At 41.7% G+C, this 21,499-nt stretch overlaps 1 protein-coding gene across 1 annotated transcript in view; it reads left to right on the plus strand.

Moving 5' to 3' along the window:
* Positions 1-21,499, plus strand: part of ANO1 (anoctamin 1, calcium activated chloride channel) — an 83,627-nt gene that overhangs the window by 29,260 nt on the left and 32,868 nt on the right. Inside the window, 6 exon segments of the mRNA XM_009334538.1 lie at positions 6,203-6,381; positions 10,028-10,354; positions 12,625-12,723; positions 14,285-14,436; positions 15,743-15,797; positions 18,653-18,704. Coding sequence (XP_009332813.1) covers positions 6,203-6,381; positions 10,028-10,354; positions 12,625-12,723; positions 14,285-14,436; positions 15,743-15,797; positions 18,653-18,704 — 864 coding nt within the window.

Below are 21,499 nucleotides of genomic sequence, written 5' to 3' on the forward strand. Positions count from 1 at the left end.
TTGGGCGGCGGATGTACTAGCAGTAGTTAGATAAGGGGGGGGGGGGGGGGGGAACAAAACAAAACAAAAAAGAGGAGGAAGTGATAGGTGAGTCGCTTGTGAGAATTAATTTTTTTTCTTCTTAGCCCAAGGATTAACCTGTAGCTTTGAATTTGGAAGATACAGGAAGTAAAGAAATAGGTAAGAATGTGCTGAAGGAGGATTCTGCTGCTAGGGGGCAATATATAGTAAGCAAAATCACACTAAGACATTTTCTCTCAGTATCTATCAAAGTTTTTTTTAAAAAGAATGTAAACCCAAAAAAATCCAACATATTGCATAGGCTAGCATTTCTTCTGCAGAAAGAGCATAGTATAAACAAAATATACAACCTAGATTTATATGTGTGTGCATGTGTATTTTTTTTTTTTACATGTGTGTGTGTGCGTGTGCATGACTTCCTTAATGTGCTTCCTCCCTATCGCAGTAGGGTCATTACCAGTTCTGGGACCTGCGCACAGCACTTTTACTTGTTAATTCATATGGAACAAATGTCTTCAGTTTAAGGAATCTAAACCCTATACGCTAGTATCTCAGAAGCTTTTGTGAAGAAGTGGTGTTATGGCTCCTTTAAAATGATTTGCTCAGGGAACTTATCCTGCGTGAGTCTTAATTTTTCGTTCTGAATTCTATCACAATTTCTGTGAAGCAAAAAGAGAAGAATGTGGACATTTGAAAGTCTTAAATCACGTGGTCTTGTAACTCTCCTGCTTCTTCCTTGTTGAGAACAACTGGGACAGCTAACTTAGATGTCTTTACGACTTTTTTGTTCTTGCCACTTTCTTAAACATACTCCCTAAAAAAGAAAACAAGGAGAGATAAGAGAAGCCAGCTTCAGCGAAGTTATTGGTTTCAGGTTGAGCAGTGAAATAGTTGTTCGTTTGTTTATATATACTCATGCTGACCTGATGATGCTCGTTTTAGAAATAGCGCAGGACGTGTCTGTAAAAATTGCATTGTGTGAATGCAATTTTCCATTTATTTTAATGAAAAAATAATTTTTTGCCTGGGAATATCCAGTGGTTATACGTGATTATGACTGTAATATTAATAAGCTAGTTGATCATGGCTGAGGCTAGTAATGGAGAAAATACACCCATTTCTAGAGCAGATTTCCAGTTCTGGTCACCAAAGTCCAATGAAGAAGCCTTGTCTGAATGAGTAAAGGCTACAGCATAATGTGCCAAATTTCTGTGGTGGAAAATTTATCGTTAATTAATTAGTGTTAATTTTTGCAAGAAGAATTTGAGGATTTTTACAGCTGCAACTGAAGTTTGAACAAAGGAGCAGATGTTTGCAAGTTTGAGGGTTTTTTATTATTTTAAACTTGTTTCCCGTATTGTTCAGAGAGAGAGCCTCATTTGAGATTCAGGGGGAGAAGTAACGGGCGCAAAGACACAAGGCATGCACAGACCTTCCTTACTGTTACAATGCAGTTGTCTCTTCTGATCTTTTCATTCACCAGTTTCTGTCCTCATGCTCTCATCTCTGTTTCATATAAGTTTATCTACTTCAGATTAATATAGTGCTTGCTTATTTTGTACTAGAAACAGCACAGAGCTCACTGTACCTGTTGCGTCTTACAGAGAGATCATTTCAGAATGGCTAAGATACCTCTACTGCAGTTTGCAAGGTCGTTGTAGCATTTCCATGCTCTGAATTGCAGCTGGTGGCTCAGTGTAATCCACAACATCCCAAGATCTCTGGGAAAACTCCCACAGAGAGCAGAAAGGTAGCTTGAGAGCTGCTGCAAACATCTGTTTCTATGTCGTCTTTTTCTTGCTCTCCCATGTTACCTCACTCCTAACAAAAAAGGGACAGCTGTTAAGATACCTGTGTGGTCACGTACCCTATGGAGCTGTTCCTAAACACAAGTGCTGCCCAAAAGCCTGTTCTTTTATGCCGGCTATAAAAAATACAGGGGTTATTAACAGCAAATACGGGAATTACCTGGCAGCGCCTGTGCTAAGGAAGGTAGTTCTATACACGTCTGATGTTCACCAAATACTTTCTCAAACCTGGTTCACGGATGGGATTGAAATCGGTATCAAAAGCTTTCCAGTGTTCCGCGCTCTTATGGAATGTGGGTGTTTTGAGACAGGCAAGGAATACTTTGAAGTATATCATTATATATTGTATACTTGGCAGGGTGTTCTGTGATTTGTAGCAAATATTAGGAAATGACAAAGCAATACACAATAAAGTGTAAAAGAAGCATCGGGTGGGTCTGAGTCTATGTTCCAGGAATATTAGGAACTTCTGCTGTTTGGAAATCCACGGGTTTCTGAACAACATCAGCTGTAGACAGGGAGGAGAAATGGCTGATTGGTTATATGGCTGTGTTGAAATAACGTTGAGCACTTCTTCAAGTCTTTGTTGTAGTGTTTTCTGGTTAGTAAATGGAAGAGAGTGGGTTAGTCAATGTTAGAAGGCAGCAAAGCTAGCAATTTTCACAATACTTTCCTCTTTCAGCTCCAAACAGATTAAGATGTGACTCTAGCTGAATTAAGACATTGATGTGCTTTGTGCTCTTCATATTACATCTACTATCTTGCCATAAATAATTCTGAACGTGAATTTATTCTGAGATTAAATTATTGTCCTTGTTTAATATGATTAACACAAAATATTCATGGTTTTAAGTCTTTAAAAAGTTATATGGAATACTATTCCATATAAAAAGATGTTTTGTCTTCTGCAACAGAATGCCTTGGCCTCTGCCAAATCAGCATAAGTGAACTAGTTATAATCCCTGTGCGTTTGTAATTACCAAAGTGGTTTGGATGGCTTTTAAATCCTGACATCATCTTTAAGTAGAGAAATCAAACTTGTTGTAATTAAGATTGTATCAATAAAGTTCTCACATTTCACATCTTTTTCAGTAGTCATAAGAAACCAAAATTGTATGATTCATTGCCTACCTTAAGTATTTGTTCTTTCCGATATTGCCAGGCTACTGATGTGTAAACAGCAATGTAAGGAGATGCTTGCGGGTGGGTGATTGTTTGGGCTTGCACAATAGTACTGAATCATTTGAGCAGGTCTCCTTGCTCTGTACTGTGGGCTTAACAAATACTGCTCAGAAGTGCAGCTCCAGAGCACAGGGAGCTCGTTTGGACTCAATGAAGCTTGCGATTTTCTGCTCTAAACATACTCCATCCTAACTGTGATTTCCAAACTAGTACTTCTGAGTTCACAGGTCCATTATGAGACATACGAAATACTCAGATTCATAGTCAGTAAAAGGTGCTTCTCTTCTAATATCCTTTGTAATCTGCTGAAGTAACTAGGTTTTATTTAGTACGTGTGTGAAAGGAGGAAAAAGGAGAGAGGACTTTTACAGCACTTAAACTATTGTTTCTAGAAAGTTGTTTCAGGCATTCTTCCAAATAAAAATGCAGGTTGTTATGCTTATGAAGTTCCAAAAGTTGTTGTATTATTATATGAGTATTTTACAGCTATAGAAAAAAGCTTGAGTACATAGGATTCTGCAGCTGATCGCATTTGTATCCATTCCCATGTGTTCCGGGAGTGTGTGTGTATATATATGCATGTGTAAGTTGGGAAAAAGAGAGCACACATGTGTAGGTAATTGTTACAAACATGCTAGTCGTTCCCATGAGGCAGCTGATTTTTTGGCTGCATCTCTATATTACCCCATAAAAAGTTTCTTTAACTATTACAAGTTGTTATTCAAGTGATTTACTGAGTTCGAGGATGCTGCCCCAAGATCGCAAGCGTGGCATCTTTTCTGAGATATCTGTTTGAGAATTTTAAAGAAAAGCTAAGAACAGCAGCACAGATCGGCAGAGATATGGGCATTACATGCTGTGCGCCTGAAATACGTAAGGATAACTGCTGCCCAGATTTTGTGCAAAGGTGATGGTGTTAATGAGTGCTGCAGTTCCTAGGAAAGTGGTCATCTTGTAGAGAGTCTCTTGTGGCAGCAAATGTCTCAGATACAGGAACTGAAATGAAGATCCACAAACTCGTGGTGTTTGCGAGTTCCAGAGAAGCATGACTACCAATTCCAGAGAAGCATGACTTTTATACTAATAATGTTTATCTTACTCTGATAAGCTCAAGAAATGTGCCAAGGCTTTGGCCGCACCTTCCTCCTCTGCTGTTGCAGGTGGTTGTTCATGCTAACTCCTGCATGTCGCCATGAAGCACCTGGATTGCAGGTTCATGCAGTGCCTTCCCACCACTAAAGTTGGGTCAGGTTGCTTGGGACCATGTGCGGTTGAGCTCTGACCATCTCCAGGGGTGGATGGAGATTTGTAGCTTCACTGGGCCCTTTCCCCATCATGTCATCACCGTCGTTGTTAAAGAATTAAGATTTTTTTTAATGTCTGGTCATAATTTCCTGTGTTGCAACTTGTGTCTGTTCCCATCCTTTTGCTGTCCACCTATGAGAAGAATCTGGCTCTGCCATGTCTGTACCTACTCGGTAGATAGTTGAAGGCAGGAATGGGACCCCATCATTTTCCTTCTCCTCTTTGGGCTGCATAAGCGCAGGTGTCTCAGCCTCTCCTTGTGCACTCGAGCCCCCTGATCAGCTTGATGGTCCTCCACTAGACTTGCTCAAGATTGTCAATGTCCTTCTTGTCCTGGGGAGCCAAAACTGGGCACAGCACTCTAGCTGTGGTCTGGCAAGTGTCAAATAAAGGAGAAATTGCTTCCCTAGGCCTGCTGTCTTTGCTTTCTTACTAATGGAGTCCAGTATGCAGCTATCCTTCACCACTCAAGATGATTACTCCGAACCTGTACACCAGGACTCTCAGGTCCTTTTCTGCAGAGCTACTTTCTATCTGGTCCTTGCCCAGTTTGTGCTTGTGCTTGAGACTAGTCTGTCCAAGTGCAGGACTTCATATTTGACTTTGTTGAGTTTCATAATGCTGCTCTCAGCCCATTTTTCCAGCCTGTTGAGACCTCTTGAAGTGGCAGCCTTACCCTCCAGCTTATCAACCATGCTCCTCAGTTTCACGTCATCTGCAAACTTGTTGGGGAATGAGATTTTCCCTGTCTCTTCCTTCCACATCATCCCTGAAGTTCAACCAAACTTGTAGTTTGGTGAAGAGGAGTAACGTGCTCTTAGGCTAAGACATAGCTAATTAAAATGTGACATTTATCCTCACCTCATCGTAAGCTTAGTGGCAGCTCTCGGTAGGAGGGAAGTATTTTTCCAAATGGGCTAATTCTGTACAATTTCTGCTGCTATCTGCCCCAGAGTGTTGAACTAGTTGCAGCAACAGGCAGTTGTAATATAGCTGCTACTAGAGCGTGCTCCTCTACATGTTTTTGTTGTTTGGTTTTATGGGAGAGTTAATTTAGTATCCGTTCAAGGCTAAATTCTAAAATTCTTGCTTTATCTTCACTCTTTAGACAAGGAAATCCTGCTCCTGTGTGGTTTAAAAAAAGGGCATAATGCTGCAGTATTTTACTTCAATGTCAAAATGAATCAAATCTTGGAAAACTTTGCCTTCTATTGCTTGCATAAAATGCACATACGCAAACACTAGTTTGCGTTTTATCAGTTATCTGGTTGCTCAGTTTGTAGTGAAATTTTTACTTTAAATCCTTTAGCCCATCTATATACTTAAATAATAAGTGGAAACAGTACGGATGTGTGGCAGGTTGAGAGGGAGAAAACCTCAGATTTTCAAGACTGCTTAAATAAGAATGGTTCAGTAAATCAGATGCAGTACACAGGTACTTGAGGGGAAACCCCCTAAGTTTTTCAGCATGAACAAGTGCTTGTTCAAGGAGAAAATGCCTACTGAAAAGGGGAAAACACCATGCCACCTATCGTCACCAGCTAATTCTTGGACTATTTTTCTTTTTTTCCTCCCTTCTTGTCCTTCTCCTGCCAAGAAATGTAATCATTCTATGAGACCATACAGTAAACGCATCCTGATACAGAAGTGCAGAAAAGAAGTTCACTGAGCACTCCTCTGGAGGAGGAGGAGGAGGAGGAGGAGACCTAGGTAGGGCTGAAGAGGGCTGCGGGAGAGCTGGGAAGGGAGGCACAGAGGCGGGTGGGAGCCCTGCACAAGGGCTCATTGGCAGAAGAAGGCAGGAACAGGATACGTTTCAGCTTGGGTGGCTCTGGGAGGAGCAAGTGTTGGGATTAAAGTGTCTTGATGAAATTGTTCCTTTTCAGACGCAGACAGTGAGTTTCATGGGGTGGATTTTCTGCCAGAAGATCTCAACGAGGCTCCGGAGGAGACAGGAATGAGGGTGAACAAGAAATACTCCTGTCTACCTGCTGAGGAGAAGGGGATCCACATTATCAACATCCGAGCTATTGAGGATATAGGATATGACCAGCATGAGAGTACAGTGAGTAAAGGACTTGCCAGATGTGTCATAACTGGCGTACTGTGCTTTACCTTTTAGCTTTTTTCTCATTCTTTCCATTCCCAGGATGCTCTGAAATCTTCTCCCTCCCTTTCTTTGATTGCCACCAGCCACAGTACGTGCTAATTTAGTGGCGTTTGTTCTTTGATGTGAAGAAGGGAAGCAAGGGATCCTTGCTGTTTAACCTGTGGCATAAAAAGGGGTTGGCTATTCTCAGAGTAATCAATCTGGCTATAAGGCTGTGGCAACCTTCAAATCTCTTTGCCCGTATAGAGTAGAACAGAAAAAAATGTCTAAAATTTCACGTGAAAGCTAGTGTTAACATGGGTAACATTAAACTAATATTCTGTAGCACACAATAGAGGTTAGATTTCCAGTGTCATTAATTGTGCCTTGGTTAAATTCTTTAACACTGATTTTAAAGAAAGTCAGTAATATGAATACCCAACAGGATTAGGAGTTGGTTATGTCATAAACACATAAAAAGGAGTTTATTCAGGTGAAGGAATTGAGGTGGAGTGGGCTATATAACAGATCTCGCTGGGGAGAGATATACCAGAAAAAGCAAGACTTGATTCATTGTGCTTGTGCTTAATTAGGATGGAGCATGGAGGAATAATTCCGTCAAGAGTGTAAACACCCCTCCTGCTGTGGTAAAACTGAAATGTCTTTTCTGTGTCTCATTTGCAACCGAAGGGACATGAGCCTTATGTGGTCTAAGTCAAGGCAGCGCTCTCTCTGTTTCAGCGTAGCAGCACTGTGAGAAAGGATGTGGCCTATGAGTACCTTTCAGCATTAATACCACCCCTTTAAAAGAATCTAACCATTTCTTTCTTTCAAACAGGACCAACAGGCTTCTTTGAGTCTTTTGGCTGCATCCCTTTCGCAGTGGGATGTAGCTATTCTCATATATTAATAAATTTATTGAGTCTTTAGTATCCACAGTGCAGCACCTTCTCCTAAATGATCAGTGAGTCAGCTTTTCAACAGGAAAGTTCAAAGAAATGGGAAGAAGCTGTCATTCAGTTTCTGCAGTGTGACCTGGCCCCTTCCTGATGGCAGTGGCTCAAAGACACAGAGAAACTAGGGATTTTCAGTGCCACTTTTCTCCACCCAGGGCGTGCTCCAGGAGAAGAGGAGCTGTGGCTGGGATGTACTGATCTCTCCTGAGCTCCCCGAGCAGTTAGAAACATCTGGCGCGCTCACTGCTGGCATCTTCAAGAGCCATCTGCAGTCCTGCCCGTTTCCTTTATTTATTAGTCTCCAGGACAGACCGACTAATTGCTGTCCCTCATAAAGTCAGTCCGATGTGGGTAGGAAGTGGCTGGGGTCTGAGTCTTTTGCCTGTTTTATCTCCCTGCACTTACCTGAACGTCTGTCGGCTCAGCCTAGTTTTTCAGAAATTGATGTTTAATTAATTAATAAGATCGACACATCTTTAAAAATTAAATACAATTAGTTATCTTAAAAGAAATCCCAGTGTTCCTGTATCTTGTTTACAACAACTGTTTACTTGGAAGAGGCATTATATCCTGAAAATCCAGTTAGTTACTATTTCTTAATATTTTGTTTCTACAGATATTTGCATAAGTGAGTTGCCTGCCACAAGCAGACTGTCAGCTTGCATTAAAAAAATGTTCTGAATTCACAGGTGCATGCCATTAATCATGAAGCAATCAGAAAGTAATCGTTATTAATGGTCTTCTGTATTGTAGTTACGCTCAAGAATTAAATAGGAATATCTAGATAGGGCACAAACATGAGCAGCCTGTGCCCTGGCTAAATAAGACAGACGTGGAGCAGGGGAAAGAGGGAATAGGACGAAGAGTGAACTCCATGGTAGCAGCAAATGCTGTATTATTTTACGTTATATTTATGTATTTGGAGCAAAGGGTTTAGGTTAAATGGAAAAGAGAGATGGGATCCTGAAAGAAAAGGAGAGAAAAGCAGGTAGCAAAGGCAGGTATGGAGCAAAGCAGCGAGGGACTGAGGAGATGGGGACCTGCAGCCAAGCTGGCCCTGGGCAGACGTGGTCAAGTCAGGCTTTGGAAAGCAATGAATGTTCAGGCATCCCCACCTCGGCAGGCGGCTGCTCCACGTACCGCCTGGCATCTCGGGCTTCTTGCTGTCTGCCAGTCCTCCTTGCTGAGGGTTACTGCTATGCGCTCATCTGATTCCACTTGTCTAATTACTTCTTCAGTGCGCTTCCTCCTCCCTCCAAACCCAGGAAGATGGGGTTTGCTGCTTGAATTTGTTGTCTGAGTAAAACTCTCCCCCAGGCAAAAAGGGAAGAACAGGCTGTCCCTTAAAGGCATTGATTTATAGTTACGGTAGCTGGGACCTGCCCTCCCCAAAGCGATGTTCAGAGAAGTATGCAAATTTGTGTAATATTGGGTGGATTTCAATGAAGTTTTGGCTACATTGGCTGTAATATATTGTACAGTAAGCTCAGAGGTTGCTGTTTTCATCTGGGGTTTAAAAATGGGACTGTCTTAGAAACAACTGTTTGCAAATAACTTACATTTGTGGTTTTATGTATGAAACAAGCAGAAGGTGTACCCATTCCAAACGAGTTTTGACCGATAATGATTTGCAACCGATGGCCAATTGCTATCATTCGGAGCACAAGTCCTTTTCCCTACGTGGAGGCTTAACATTCTTCTGTAAAATTAAAAGGCAGAAAATGTCCCTGGTCCCTGAAAAGCCACTCCTGTGATGAGTATTTTTTGTAGAAACAAATGCAAGTTACTAGTGAATTTTTATTTTTTTTTTTAAATGGTCTGTGCATCTCCAAGGGCAGAATTGTGATTTATGCATTAGGAGTGCTATTGAAAGTAGAAATGAATAAATGTTAGTACTTTTGTATGTTTCTACAGTTGCCCCGTGCAGTTTTCAGATAAATGCTTGGAAATGGTATTGTGTTTTAAGACTTACATTTCTTGCATCTTGCAACACTTAACACAGTGTTAATTCAAGATGGGAATAAAGCCTTTGCCACCATCAGATTGCAAAGCAACACAGGTTTTATAAGTGGGGAAGAAAAGTGGTGAACTCAGTAAGCAATGAACCCACTTCCCTGGCTACGGTCCATCTGCATTTTTGGCCGTGCTTCACGACCAGCTGGCTCCCTTCAGTCTGTATCTAAGATGATCTCTTTCTCAGATGATAGAAACTTGCAATGATAGATAAGAGAAGTGAGAAATGTTTGCACATGATATTAATCTATTTGTCAGAATTGAAACGCAGATGTCTTGGGTGGAAGCACAGAAGGTGATCTTAGTGGTGATTAACCCCCAAAGGAGAAAACCAAATCCACTAAGTAGCTGACTTATGAACTAGTGCGCTGGTAATTAGATTAAATCCCAGTCATTTTATCTATTTATTTCTGGCCAGTAAAATCCCAGCTGGCTATCAGTAAAATTGCAGGTGTTAACTTGGAAAATTGTTTTGAGTAAGTAGCATGTGGAGACTCCTCCCGTATGCGTGCTGTTTGAAGATGGGTCATTGTGTGCTCCAGGCAAGGAGTCCTTGATACAAGGATATGGTCTGTCTGGTGTCCCTGTTGGCGTGTGTGCTCATTATTCTTCTCCTCTCTCCTTCTCTCCACATCCCCATTCCCTGCTTCCAGTTATTAAATTCCCTATCCACAAATCCAGATGCTGACTGCAAATACGGACTCTACTTCAGAGATGGCAAGAGAAAAGTAGACTACATCCTAGTTTATCATTACAAGAAGTCCTCAGCAGGGAGGACACTCGCCAGGAGAGTTCATCACAATGATTCAAGTGCCCGAAGCACCAAGCAGGACCAGCCGCTTCCCGGGAAAGGAGTGCAGCTGGAAATGGGGGAAGGCGAACCTCACATGGATTACCACGAAGACGACAAGAGGTTTCGCAGGGAGGAGTACGAAGGGAACCTTGTGGAGGCTGGTCTGGAACTGGAACGCGATGAGGATGTAAGGAGCCCTTTCAAATGGTTAAAGATAGGGAGGAGAACTGGTGGTCAAATCCTGGGAGATACTGAGCCGTTCCTGTGAACCTGGCTCTGATCGAGGTTACACAAGCTCAGCTCTTCCAGAATTTGATTTCAGTTCTGGCAGTGCCATCCTCGCCCACCAATTTAATTCGCTTCACAGGAATGGGCTGTAGTGTTGTTAATGCCCCGATGAGGTGAAGTTTCTTACTTTTCTTGGCCAGGACGCGCGGCACATCCACTATTGCAACACAGCTTGTTGATGTGTTGCTGTATCTAGAAGTGAGGCTTAAATGCTCTCAAGACTAATCCCAGTTTGGTGGGTTTACAGTATGCTGTGGTTTGGATCCACTGGTAATTCCAGTTCTGATGAAAAATACCTGATACAGACAGTGACAGTTTTATACCTCAGTATTGACTTCAAGAGAACTAAATTTGTTCAGGAGGTTCTGGTGCATGCCCTAGCTCGAGCACGTGGGTCTGTATTACAGTTTGCTCTTTCCATTCTTAGATATGAACAGTACAGCTTGTAACGCCTTTCACCTGTACTCTGAAAACAGTATATTCTATTAAAAGACCATTAGACTATATAAAAAATGATGTGTGTGAAGTACTGCCAGTGTGTGATTAGTAGAAATAGGCACAGCCGTATTAATTTCAAAGGAAGCTATTACAATTAACTGATCCAACCAATATGCCTGAAACTCCTGTGAGAGAGGGTAAACATTTATGCTGGTTTTAGTTACAGGATCTAAAAGTTGAGATCAAACATCTAGACCTGTGATCAGAGTGTTAAAGAAATCTGCCACCTATTACTCCCAAATTAAAGGCGTGTACATAATGAGATGTAGATAGATATAAATAAAATATATATTTTGCACAGTATAATGCAAAAAAACCTTTCACTTCTTTCTCCCCCAGGTGAAAATAAGACTTGCTTTCTGTCAAACTTGCAAGTTGTTGTAGTGAACTGGAAGCTTGCCTGTGCCAAGTCATAGATATTTAAGTCCTTTGCAAGGTGGGAGGTCCCCGCCTATGACATGTAATATGATTTCATGATGCAGAAGGGCTCAGGGTTCAAGCCAGGACACCATAAAAGAGAGAGAACCCTGTCCTTTCAGTACAAGATACCAAACCAGATCAGGAACGTACAGAGATGAAAGCAAGCTGCGGGGATTTACATCAGCTTCCATATCCAGCACATCAGTGGAGGGGGAAAAACCTGCAATCACTTGGGCTTGCAAAGCATGCCACGAAATTGCGTAGGAGGCTTTACTAATTGCAAAAAGAGCAAAGGTTTCTTAAACAGATGATGTTTACTAAGTCACTTAAACTCTCTTCAATGAAGTAAATTCAAAGGTGGTTTGGAAGCCATGCCTTATGGGAAGGCTGGCAGTTATTTATGTCTTCTGAGTAACTGATTTCTAGAAAGACAGTGCAGAATATAGCTGCGTGAAAGCTAGTTATTATAGTAACTGCCTGAGTTGATACAGCAGCAAGATTAGAAAGATTCGTTAAAGTTTCTTTCTCTTCTGTTTGCTGAATGCCTGCTAGTTTGGTATCATTTGTCCAATGGCTTCGAAATGATTGCTCCCGTGGGAGTAAATACGGGTGTATGCGGGAGTGCCAGAAGCAAACCCCCATGTCCAGCCATCTAGAACAGAGCTCAGAGAACCAGTGGGATGCAAGCATATTGCTAATGCTAGCATTAACATTTATCTTTTGGTTTTTCTTTTGTTTTGTTGAATTCTTCCTAGCAGTTTTCCTAATGAAAATGTGTAGTGTTTTAATGTAGATATTCACATCTGTATCTGCGGCTGCTTCGTTCTTACAGCAGTTCTGGTCCTTTGAGATACTGAGCAGCTCTTAGGAGGCAGCAGGGGCTCTCTCAGCTCCGTTAATTACAACGCGCTCACAAAATCATACCATTTGGCTGGATGCCTGTGCTTCAGATTTCACTGTCTCAGTCTGTATTTGTATCCGTAGTCATTAGCTTTTATTTCCCAAACAATTTTTATCTGTTTAACCTTGTGGTAATTGTTCTGGAAGACAATAGCATTTTTGAGTCACATTTTATAGCAGCTCAGCACAGAGAGGTGTTCAGTGATTGTCCTGTTGTTGGAATCTAGCTGTCTCAAATGAGATTTAGCGTGTTGGCGGTAATAGACTGTTCCTTAAATACGTATGAAACACAAGGGGAAAAATACTTAATTTCCTCTCATGAATAACGTTTTCTCTTGCTTTTTTTTAAAGACTAAAATCCATGGGGTTGGATTTGTAAAAATACACGCACCGTGGCACGTATTGTGTCGAGAGGCAGAATTTCTTAAGCTCAAGATGCCCACAAAAAAGGTGAGTCCTGATTTTCTTTTTTTTCCTCTGGAAGGCATAGTTTAAACATATGTTTGTCTCTGAGCACCTTACAAATGTGAACTTTTCTTCCCACAAGCATTTTTAAAATAGTTAACTAATCTGTACAGAAAATTAGAGTCACAAACTTGCTTGCTTGGGACAGCAGAAAGAATAACTGGAAGGAGGAATGGAAATCAAGAATTCCCAGCCGCTACCGCTGTCTGTACGTGATGCGAGTGATTTCATACAATGCCTCATCCTCTCAGCGTGTTTTAAAAGAAGAGGTTGCAATTGATGTTGAAGTTTAGGTGTGCATTTTGGAGGTTTTTTCTCACCCAAAACGCTAGACTGCTGAAAATGAACGTAAGAGTAACAATTTGTGTGCGGTAGTCTCGCTGGGTTTAGTGACTCTTCATATACATCGTTAGTCATATTTGCAGGAGTTGGGACTACTCTTCTACAAAATAAATTACCTTTCAGAATATTTGAAATATCATTAAAGAAATGGCAGTATATTTTTATCAATTCTAAATCATCTGTGATAGATAGCTACCTGTTCAGTGAGCACAGCTTAGAGATGGATTAATATTTAAACACATACTAAGTGCATGTCCCAGACTGCAGAGGGAAGTCTATAATGGAGCAAGAGACAGTCTCAAAGCCCAGCATCATTTATTACCACACTAAACCCACACCTTTGGTTTGGATTTCATATTAATCCCCATTATTGCCTCACTTACCACCAATTCTTAATCAGAAGCACAATTAGATAAAAGAAGTCTGTTGTGATCCTGCGGTTAAAGCTGCTTTGCCGTAAAAGAAAAGTTAGGGTGGGCATTTTGTGGGGGTTTCTTTTCTGTTGAAGAGGCCACCTAAGCCTGCAGGCATTGCCCGGGAGAAGCGATGTGCCTGAGAACACCCTCAGACCCCTAAAGCCTTATTTCCAGCCGAGCATCTTCCTGCGGTGGGAGCCCTGCCCTGGAACCGCACGTAGTTTTTGTGGCTCAGAGAGGGAAGCCTGTAATCCTCGTTTGTGACCTGCTAACACAGTTCCTGCATTTAGTGCTACAGAACTGCAACAGGCAATTCAAGATATTTTGGTTCCTTTATATGGAAGAGGGGAAACTCCTGAAACCTGCACAATATTCTCAGGAGAGCCCGCTGGGAGAGGAGACCACTTCTGTTGTTTTGCACAGGGGCTCCATAGCTCCTTCATTTCTTTGTCCCATTGCACCAAGAAAATAGTAAATGCCAGAGGAGCGGGTGTCTCGGGAGCCAGTGCCAAGTGTATCTCCGCTGAACTCCCCGGCCTGATTATTTGGAACCAAACACGGGCCATGCTTTGGCTCAGAGGAAGAGCAGTAGGCTTCCTCTGCTTGCCTTGTTTGACTTTCCCATCCATCTATGTGTTTCTGAATGTTTTCAAGAAGGTAAGCTATACTCCTCGATAATTTGTTCAGATTTATTTATTTAATTGATGGTTTGTTCCTTACAGTTCACTCTCTCTTATGGATAACCAGAAAGCAATACAGTTTTACTGTTTTTCTCTTTGCCCACTCAGATGTATCAGATCAATCAGACCCATGGACTTCTGAAAAAGATTAACTCTGTAATTCAAAAAATAACAGAGCCCATCCAGCCAAAAGTAGCAGAACACAAACCCCAGACGGTGAAGCGCCTCTCCTACCCCTTCTCCAGAGAGAAACAGCACCTGTAAGTGAAAGCTTTCTGTAAATGTCCATGTCAACAGGTTCCAGCCTTCCTGATAGCAGCTGAGGCACCAAAAGGTGAAAGGGAAAATGAACGCCAACACTTTGTTAGTCGTTACTGTAAAGGATATTTCCATTTTGCAGTAAATTTACTTTTTTTTTTTTCTTTTTTGGCTCACTGTTGAGGAATGAGGCTTTGTAGACCCCCCCTGTGAAAGCTCCGTGCTGCTGTTGTGGTATATAATACATATCTATATAACTATACACATCAACTGTTAGACTGCCAAACAAGATTTATAATGTGGCTTACAATAGTCTCTTTTCCATGTGGAATGAAGCGCTCAGTAAAATTGGTAGCCAGAGATGCAGGTTGATAAATTTCAGAATAATTTCATTCATCTGGTGTGGGCAGCTCACACGTGTACTGCCAACCAGGCCTTGACTTTGGAAATGCTATGAAGTCCGTGGTAGCTTTGCCATCGATTTCAGATCAGTAAGAATAGCTGTAAATGTGGGTGTAGGAAAAAATGATAAGGTGGGGCCCAGCCAAAGTTTCGACTGCCCTGGATTGCTTTGCTGCTGCTTTTCCTTGGCCAGCATCCCAGAGGAGAAGCTTTGAAGGCTGTGTTTATGTATGTGCCAGCTGGAACAAATAACAGTCCGAGGGCAGGATTTCTTCAGTGTACATACAGGTTTTTTAGTTTTTAATCAAGGGATGCAGAACACTGATGGAGTTGTGTATGTTAGTTGGGCCAGTCAATGTATGTGACATTTGACATGTTCTTGGACTTGCAGGAAATGTGTTTGTATGTGTATTTGCATGTAGGATGTTCCTACAGCAAAGGAGCCTGGTGGCTCAGCGAAAGCCCAAAGGATGCTCCTTAGCTTAGGCGTGGATGTGCCTTAACGCCGTTCGCAGTGGTGGCTTTTTTCAGCGAGACCGCCTGTGTGTCTGCTGAACAAGGGAGGCAAGAGTGGCCTCGCAGCGTTTAAGGTACAGACAAAATGTAAAGATCGTTAGGAGAAATTCAAGGCCAGCAGCGGTCGGGAATTCAACTTAAAAGAGCATCAACAGTCTCTTTTGTGCAGAAAATCCTATAAATATGTAAAACCAGTGAAACGTATAAGCGGCCTCTTTAAAATGAGAGTTGGGATGGACTTTCTTTTTAACGAGGTTTCTACAAGCTATTCTTTAATGTTAGCTATGAGAGATCCCCAGGAGAAATGAAAATATTGAAGGGGTCAACAAGAGCAGGAAATTACTGGCTTTTTTTTTTAACCTAATGGGCTTCCTTCTAATCTTTTAACAGATTTGATTTGTCTGACAGAGATTCCTTCTTTGACAGCAAAACGAGAAGCACTATAGTAAGTACTGTATATACATAATTTATGGTGGATAGTGCCTTAGTCATGGTGTTAATAGCCCCTTTGCCAGCTTTAGTACAATGCCTGTTGCAAATTTGCCTTTCTTAACCAAATGCCAGGGATCGCCTGTGACATCAGTTACTGAAATTATAAATAAAGCATTTCCAGCTTAGCTTATGTAATGAATAGTCTTTGCTGCTAACAGGTTGCTGCCTTTTGGAAAATAATTTCAGTCTTCTTTCTAGTTCACAGTTAATCTGAGACATAGTTTCTTAGTAGACGTATCACCAGAAAGGAATAGATTTAGATTCTACCGCTGGTTCTGCCACAAGCTTACCTGCACCCCTGTGACTCATTAACCTTTCTGTAACTATACATGGCTCTTTTTATAAAAATGCTGGGAAATCTCCCAAGTCAAATTCCAATGAAACAGCCAGGTCTTTATGGGGAATATTATTTATAGGTTTTGGGGGCCATTCTCTAGAATGGTGTTAAAAGTGTTGAGGCTTATGATTTTTATTTAACATCATTTAATATTATTTATGTTTTTTATTTAACATTAAAGTTTACATGAAGCAAATGCAACAAGGGCAGAAAATTGCATCTTGTTCCGATTGTTTATGCATCTGTTCACCTCTGTTAGGCTAGCAAGTGTGATGTACACGTACGCAGCACTGGGACTGGGCTGAGCCATTCGTGTTGGAGGGTCTCTCTGCTCCTTCAGTGCTAGCATGGGACTTTTCCTCTCGTAATTAAACTTCTGCAGTTCCCGTACAGAAATGAAGCCTAATACAGGAATACGATATCACAAACTGCATTTGAGTGCTTCCGTGTGACTTACAGAACATAAAATCGAGGGGGGGAGAAGGTGTAGCCTCCTTTATAGCCACTGAGGGGGGAATTGAAAGGACAGCTCACATGACATCCAGGGCAGTTGGAAGGGACCATGCCAAGCAGCACTCGCTGCAACACTTTTCAAAGTATAACGTGGACTCTTTGCCCCATTCCACTGCTGCTAATCGGTGCGTTGGAATGTGACTGTGAGCATGCTTTTATCTTATATTTAACATTAGCCTTTTGGATGCTAAGTGGTTTCAAAAAGAGCTTATATCGCAATTATAGCTGTCTTTTATTGCTACGGTGATAAGGGGTGTAAGATATCCAACTTCCCTTTCCTGCTTTGAAATTCCAGTGTGCGGACCCCATGATGTAGTTCCCGTGTAGCTTGAAGTGCGCTGATTTGATGTGAGCGCAGGTTATCAGGGCTAGGTGAGTTTGACCAGGGAAGGCAGATGCAGCAGCACAGAAATGGAAAAGAAGACGACAAACACTGAATTGGTTTATTTGCAGTAAAACATTTCATTTGAGATTGAAAAAAGCATAGCTTTTGTTTGTAGACTTTCTTTTATATGTCTAGATATATAGTAAAAAAACTTGTAAGTACAAGAAACTTAAGGGAGCAAATGAAGAGTTAAAATTCATGACGACAAGCTGTCTGAGAAAGGTAGCAAGACAAAATGGCACCATAGGACAAGAGGGTGAGCAAGACTAACTGAAAAATGGACTGAAACAGAAGGAGCTCATAGCAGAGGCTGGGAGGAAGAGGAGGGATGGAGGTTTTTTAGACCACTCAAGGAACACTGGGCATATAACAATAATGCTGGTAGTATGTTGCTTTGTTTGAAATCCCTGTAAATCACCTGATAATAAAAGACATTGAATGTTTCTCAGCATCATTTTATCCTGAGTGCATTTCTCTTTGTATTCTCGTTTCTTAAAGTTCTCTCCTGCCTTTCTCATATGTATTTTTAAACCACAGTGCAAATATTTACTCTTCCGCCTACTGCAAAATGAATAGGAATCTAGTCACTCCCTGTGAATCTCTGATTAATAGAAACTAAGCCAAAGACCTTTTACTTATTTAAAAAACCCAAAACATTATATAACTGGAAATCTCTCTGCGACAGCCCTTTAACTCACTGGAGTTAGAAGACAACAGCAGGCAGATGAGCTGTGGGGCTTGCCTCCTATGCCCTCGCTCACTTCCCTCTGTGAATTGGGCAGGCGGCAGCCGAGTTAGCACACGGGTTAGCGAGCATCCCCAGGGAACCGGTCCGCGACTCCCCAGACAGGCCAGGCAATGGGCAGCAGGTGCTTCTGCCCGTGGCGTTCCTCTGCTGCCCGCTCCCCTGCCAGCCTCGCGCCAGCCGAGTGCTTGCCTTGCCTAAAAGCATCGCTGCACGGGAGCGGCGCAGGGCGAAAGCTTGACTGCTCGGGCGGCGTGGTGAGATGTGCAAAGGTTATTTGACAATAAATGCAATAAATCGTAAAATAAATACATCACTTTTGCTACTGAGGTCACGCAAGCTCAGAAATGTTAAGGTCAGCCTGTGTTGGTTAGTCCAGTTTCTGATAAACGGCTGCGTGCTGCGTACACGTTACGAGCCTGAAGCTCTGCTGAAGTCTGTGGGGTGAAGGCGGCTTGCACCGTCGGTGGTGAGGGAAGAGCTGGCCCAGCACACCACCTAGTCCGGGTAGAAGAGGGCTTCTGATCTTTGATCGATGTCTAACATGAGCAAAAATAGCATTTCTGTTGTGCGAGTGGTTAAATGTAACCCCGTTTCCCCTGATCAATTATCTTTGTAGCTGGCTATTTAGTTAAGCCTTTCTCTCTTGTACGGGTAACTCGGCATGGAAATCTTTAAGCCCTGCTCTCCTGAATACCATGACTTTTATTAAAGAATGATGACTTCATCTTGGTTTTGCCAATATTTGAGCTGCACACAAAAAAGACTGTGCTTTTCACTGGCGGTATCTGAAGTAACCCTTTCCTTTCTTTTATTTTAATTCTATAGGTTTATGAAATATTGAAAAGAACGACATGTACCAAAGCAAAATATAGCATGGGTAAGGAACTTCATTTAGCTTTAAGATCGATATCGTTTTCAGGTATTGAAAGTAATTGCAAGTTGTAACTGGCTGTGGAGTTTAGGTTTTTCCCCTGTTCTCTAATTTGATGTATGTGGATACAATTGTTTTATTTGGAAATTTAATTTAATTAATGTAGCCGTTTGGAATTTTTTCAAATGTGAATTTATAGGTTCGACTCTAAATTAAATGGTAAGTGAGCATATAGCCCCTGCAGATGTTAGTTAGGTCCTTTGCAGCAGGACTGGATGTGATATAAACCAGTGGATAATACGTGCTCTGCGTTGGTTCAGTTTTACACTCACTGAAGCGGATGAGGGTATTACGATGAATTTCAATAACTGCCGCGAAAGTCTATGGATTGGCCCATTCCTTTTAAGTAGTAACCTCACATTTTTATCGTGGGGTGGCTTTTCAATGACTTGAGTGAAATGGTCTTAACTGATGACTGCCCGAAACGCTGTCCTAAGTGGAACTGACATTAACGCGGTGGAACGGCCAAGGACCAAGGCGTGCGCTGAAAGCTGGCCCATCTCTTAGCCCTCAAATCAGTTGTTGCAAGTCAGTGCGTGTGAAGTTTGTACGGCCGCGGTCAGTAGTTTTAGGATTTCAGCCTTAGGGCTTGTGCTCTAAGAACTAAATTCATAATACAAGTAAACATGAATTGCAAATGAGGTCACCTTAAAGATTTGTTGGCAGCTTTTCCTGTTCAGCTGTTATATACTTTATTTTATATGTATCGCGATATAGAGGTTTATACTTGACTGTGGGACCAAAGTTAACAAATAGTTAATGGTAAACGGAATTATATAAGGTGGAAGGCTGAATTCCCTCATATCCAAGCTTCTTAACAAACAACCCACAGAAACAAATTTGTATGAGAAAAGTGCATGAACATGGGAGAAAATGTTTGATAACTGTTGGAATCTGTTATAGCATTTATTTGCCTACAAGCAGTTAAATAAAACAATGGGAACTTGAATTACAGGTAGTTCTGTTCAATATTGACCCATCAGCTGCTTAGAAATACATCAAATAATAGAAGAATAATTATGCCAGAAATGATTTCCATGCTTTGACTTTTCTGTTGAAGTAACAACATACAATGTACAATTGTTGAGTCCTTATATACACTAAATTTTGGTGTTCAGCCAGTATAAACAGAAGTACTGTTTCCCTGCAGCATGGGAAATCCAAATTAATCTGTGACTTTCAGGACCCTTTTTGAGTCTGGTGCTGGATCATTTTCATTGGAAATTACATGTTTGCACTCTTGAAAGGGGAAGGTCATACAGCTCAGTTTGAATTCTTGCCTTGGAGTTGGTTACTCACTTGATTTATTTTTTTTCCTGTCTTTTTTTTTTTCGGTCCAGAAATGGGAAACACATTAGAGATTAGTTGAATAGGGCAGAGGCTAAAGGAAAGTAAAGTGTTAGGATTCCTGGATCGTTGTTCTACCTCAGACTGGCAAGGTCACGCAGTATACCTAATAAAAATGTCATTAGGCCAGCCTGTCCGTGGGTATACTCAGCATAACTCAATCGGGTCCTTTGTGTTCCAGCACTGGAATGCTGGGTTACAACCCAGCAAAGGTTGCAAACAGATTTGAGCAAACACAGATAATGCTGCAGCATTTTTGCCCAGCAGGAAAAAGGCGGCTGCCCAGCGAACACTGCAGTCTTTGTTATTTATTTTGCAAATTTGCGAAAATATGAATCTGCCTTCCTTGTTAAATACTGATATGTAGAAGGGTACTATGTAGCTCTTTGGTCGGTCGCACAGCCCTAGAAAAATAATTTATCTGCTCACTAGTTGTTTCTGCCAGAAGCGTGGAAACATTTGCAGACAATTCATAGTACTGTGTAATTTTAACTAGAACTTTGAAAATTAATGGTACTGCAGGATACTGAGCACTCCTGGAGCAGTTCCTCCAGCCAGTGATTAGTATCTCAAAAATGTTAACGAGCTTGAAAAAGTCTCATCTCAAGAACAATCAAAAATGTCTCGGTGAACCTGCAGTGATCTGTTTCCTGGTCGCTGTTCCTTCAAATCCGGTCCGACACTCTTTTCTTAGCAATGAACTGATGGGCAACATGGAGCACACTGTAGCACATCATTTTTCTTTCTCTGAGTCCTTTTAAATTCTCCACGATGCCAGTGGCCAGACTTTTTTTTTTTTTTTTTTTTTTAATTGGCTTTAGCTTAGCCTATTGGCTTTAATCAGCTTAGCCTTGCACAAAGACAAGTACTTGACTTAGCTGTGATTCAGCACCCAGGACTGGTTCGTTGAATCCCCAAATGTATCTTCGTGGATAACACGACACCTTCAGGCGTGGGTAATACTCCATAACTGGAAGTAGTTATATTAATGCCAGCAGCTGCAGCAAGAACATTAGAGAAGTAATGTGCTACAGCCCTCAAAGGTCCAGGCCCAGCCGAGTGACCTCTGGGAATGGTGCAGCGAGCTGCAGTGTCGAAGAGCCCCTCGCCGTTGTGCTCCTCCAAACTTAGACGTTAACTCCTCCCCACCACCCTCGCCTCCCGTACTCTGGCCCCAAGTTAAGGAGCGATACCACACCCGGGAAGGCAGGACTCCTCAAAGTCCCTTATGCCGCATACATTATATAGATGAAGCATTAATTGCTTTCAGCCTCATGCATGTCACTAATAAACGGATGTGTAAACAGGGAAAGGAGAGGGAAGAAAGAAGGAAACTACCCTTTTAAATAAAAGACGAAAATGTGGTAAATATGGTAAGTATTACGCCAAGGTCT

This window comes from Pygoscelis adeliae, unplaced genomic scaffold (genome assembly GCF_000699105.1).
Source record: "Pygoscelis adeliae isolate BGI_AS28 unplaced genomic scaffold, ASM69910v1 Scaffold171, whole genome shotgun sequence".
In the NCBI taxonomy this organism is placed as follows: Eukaryota; Metazoa; Chordata; class Aves; order Sphenisciformes; family Spheniscidae; genus Pygoscelis; species Pygoscelis adeliae.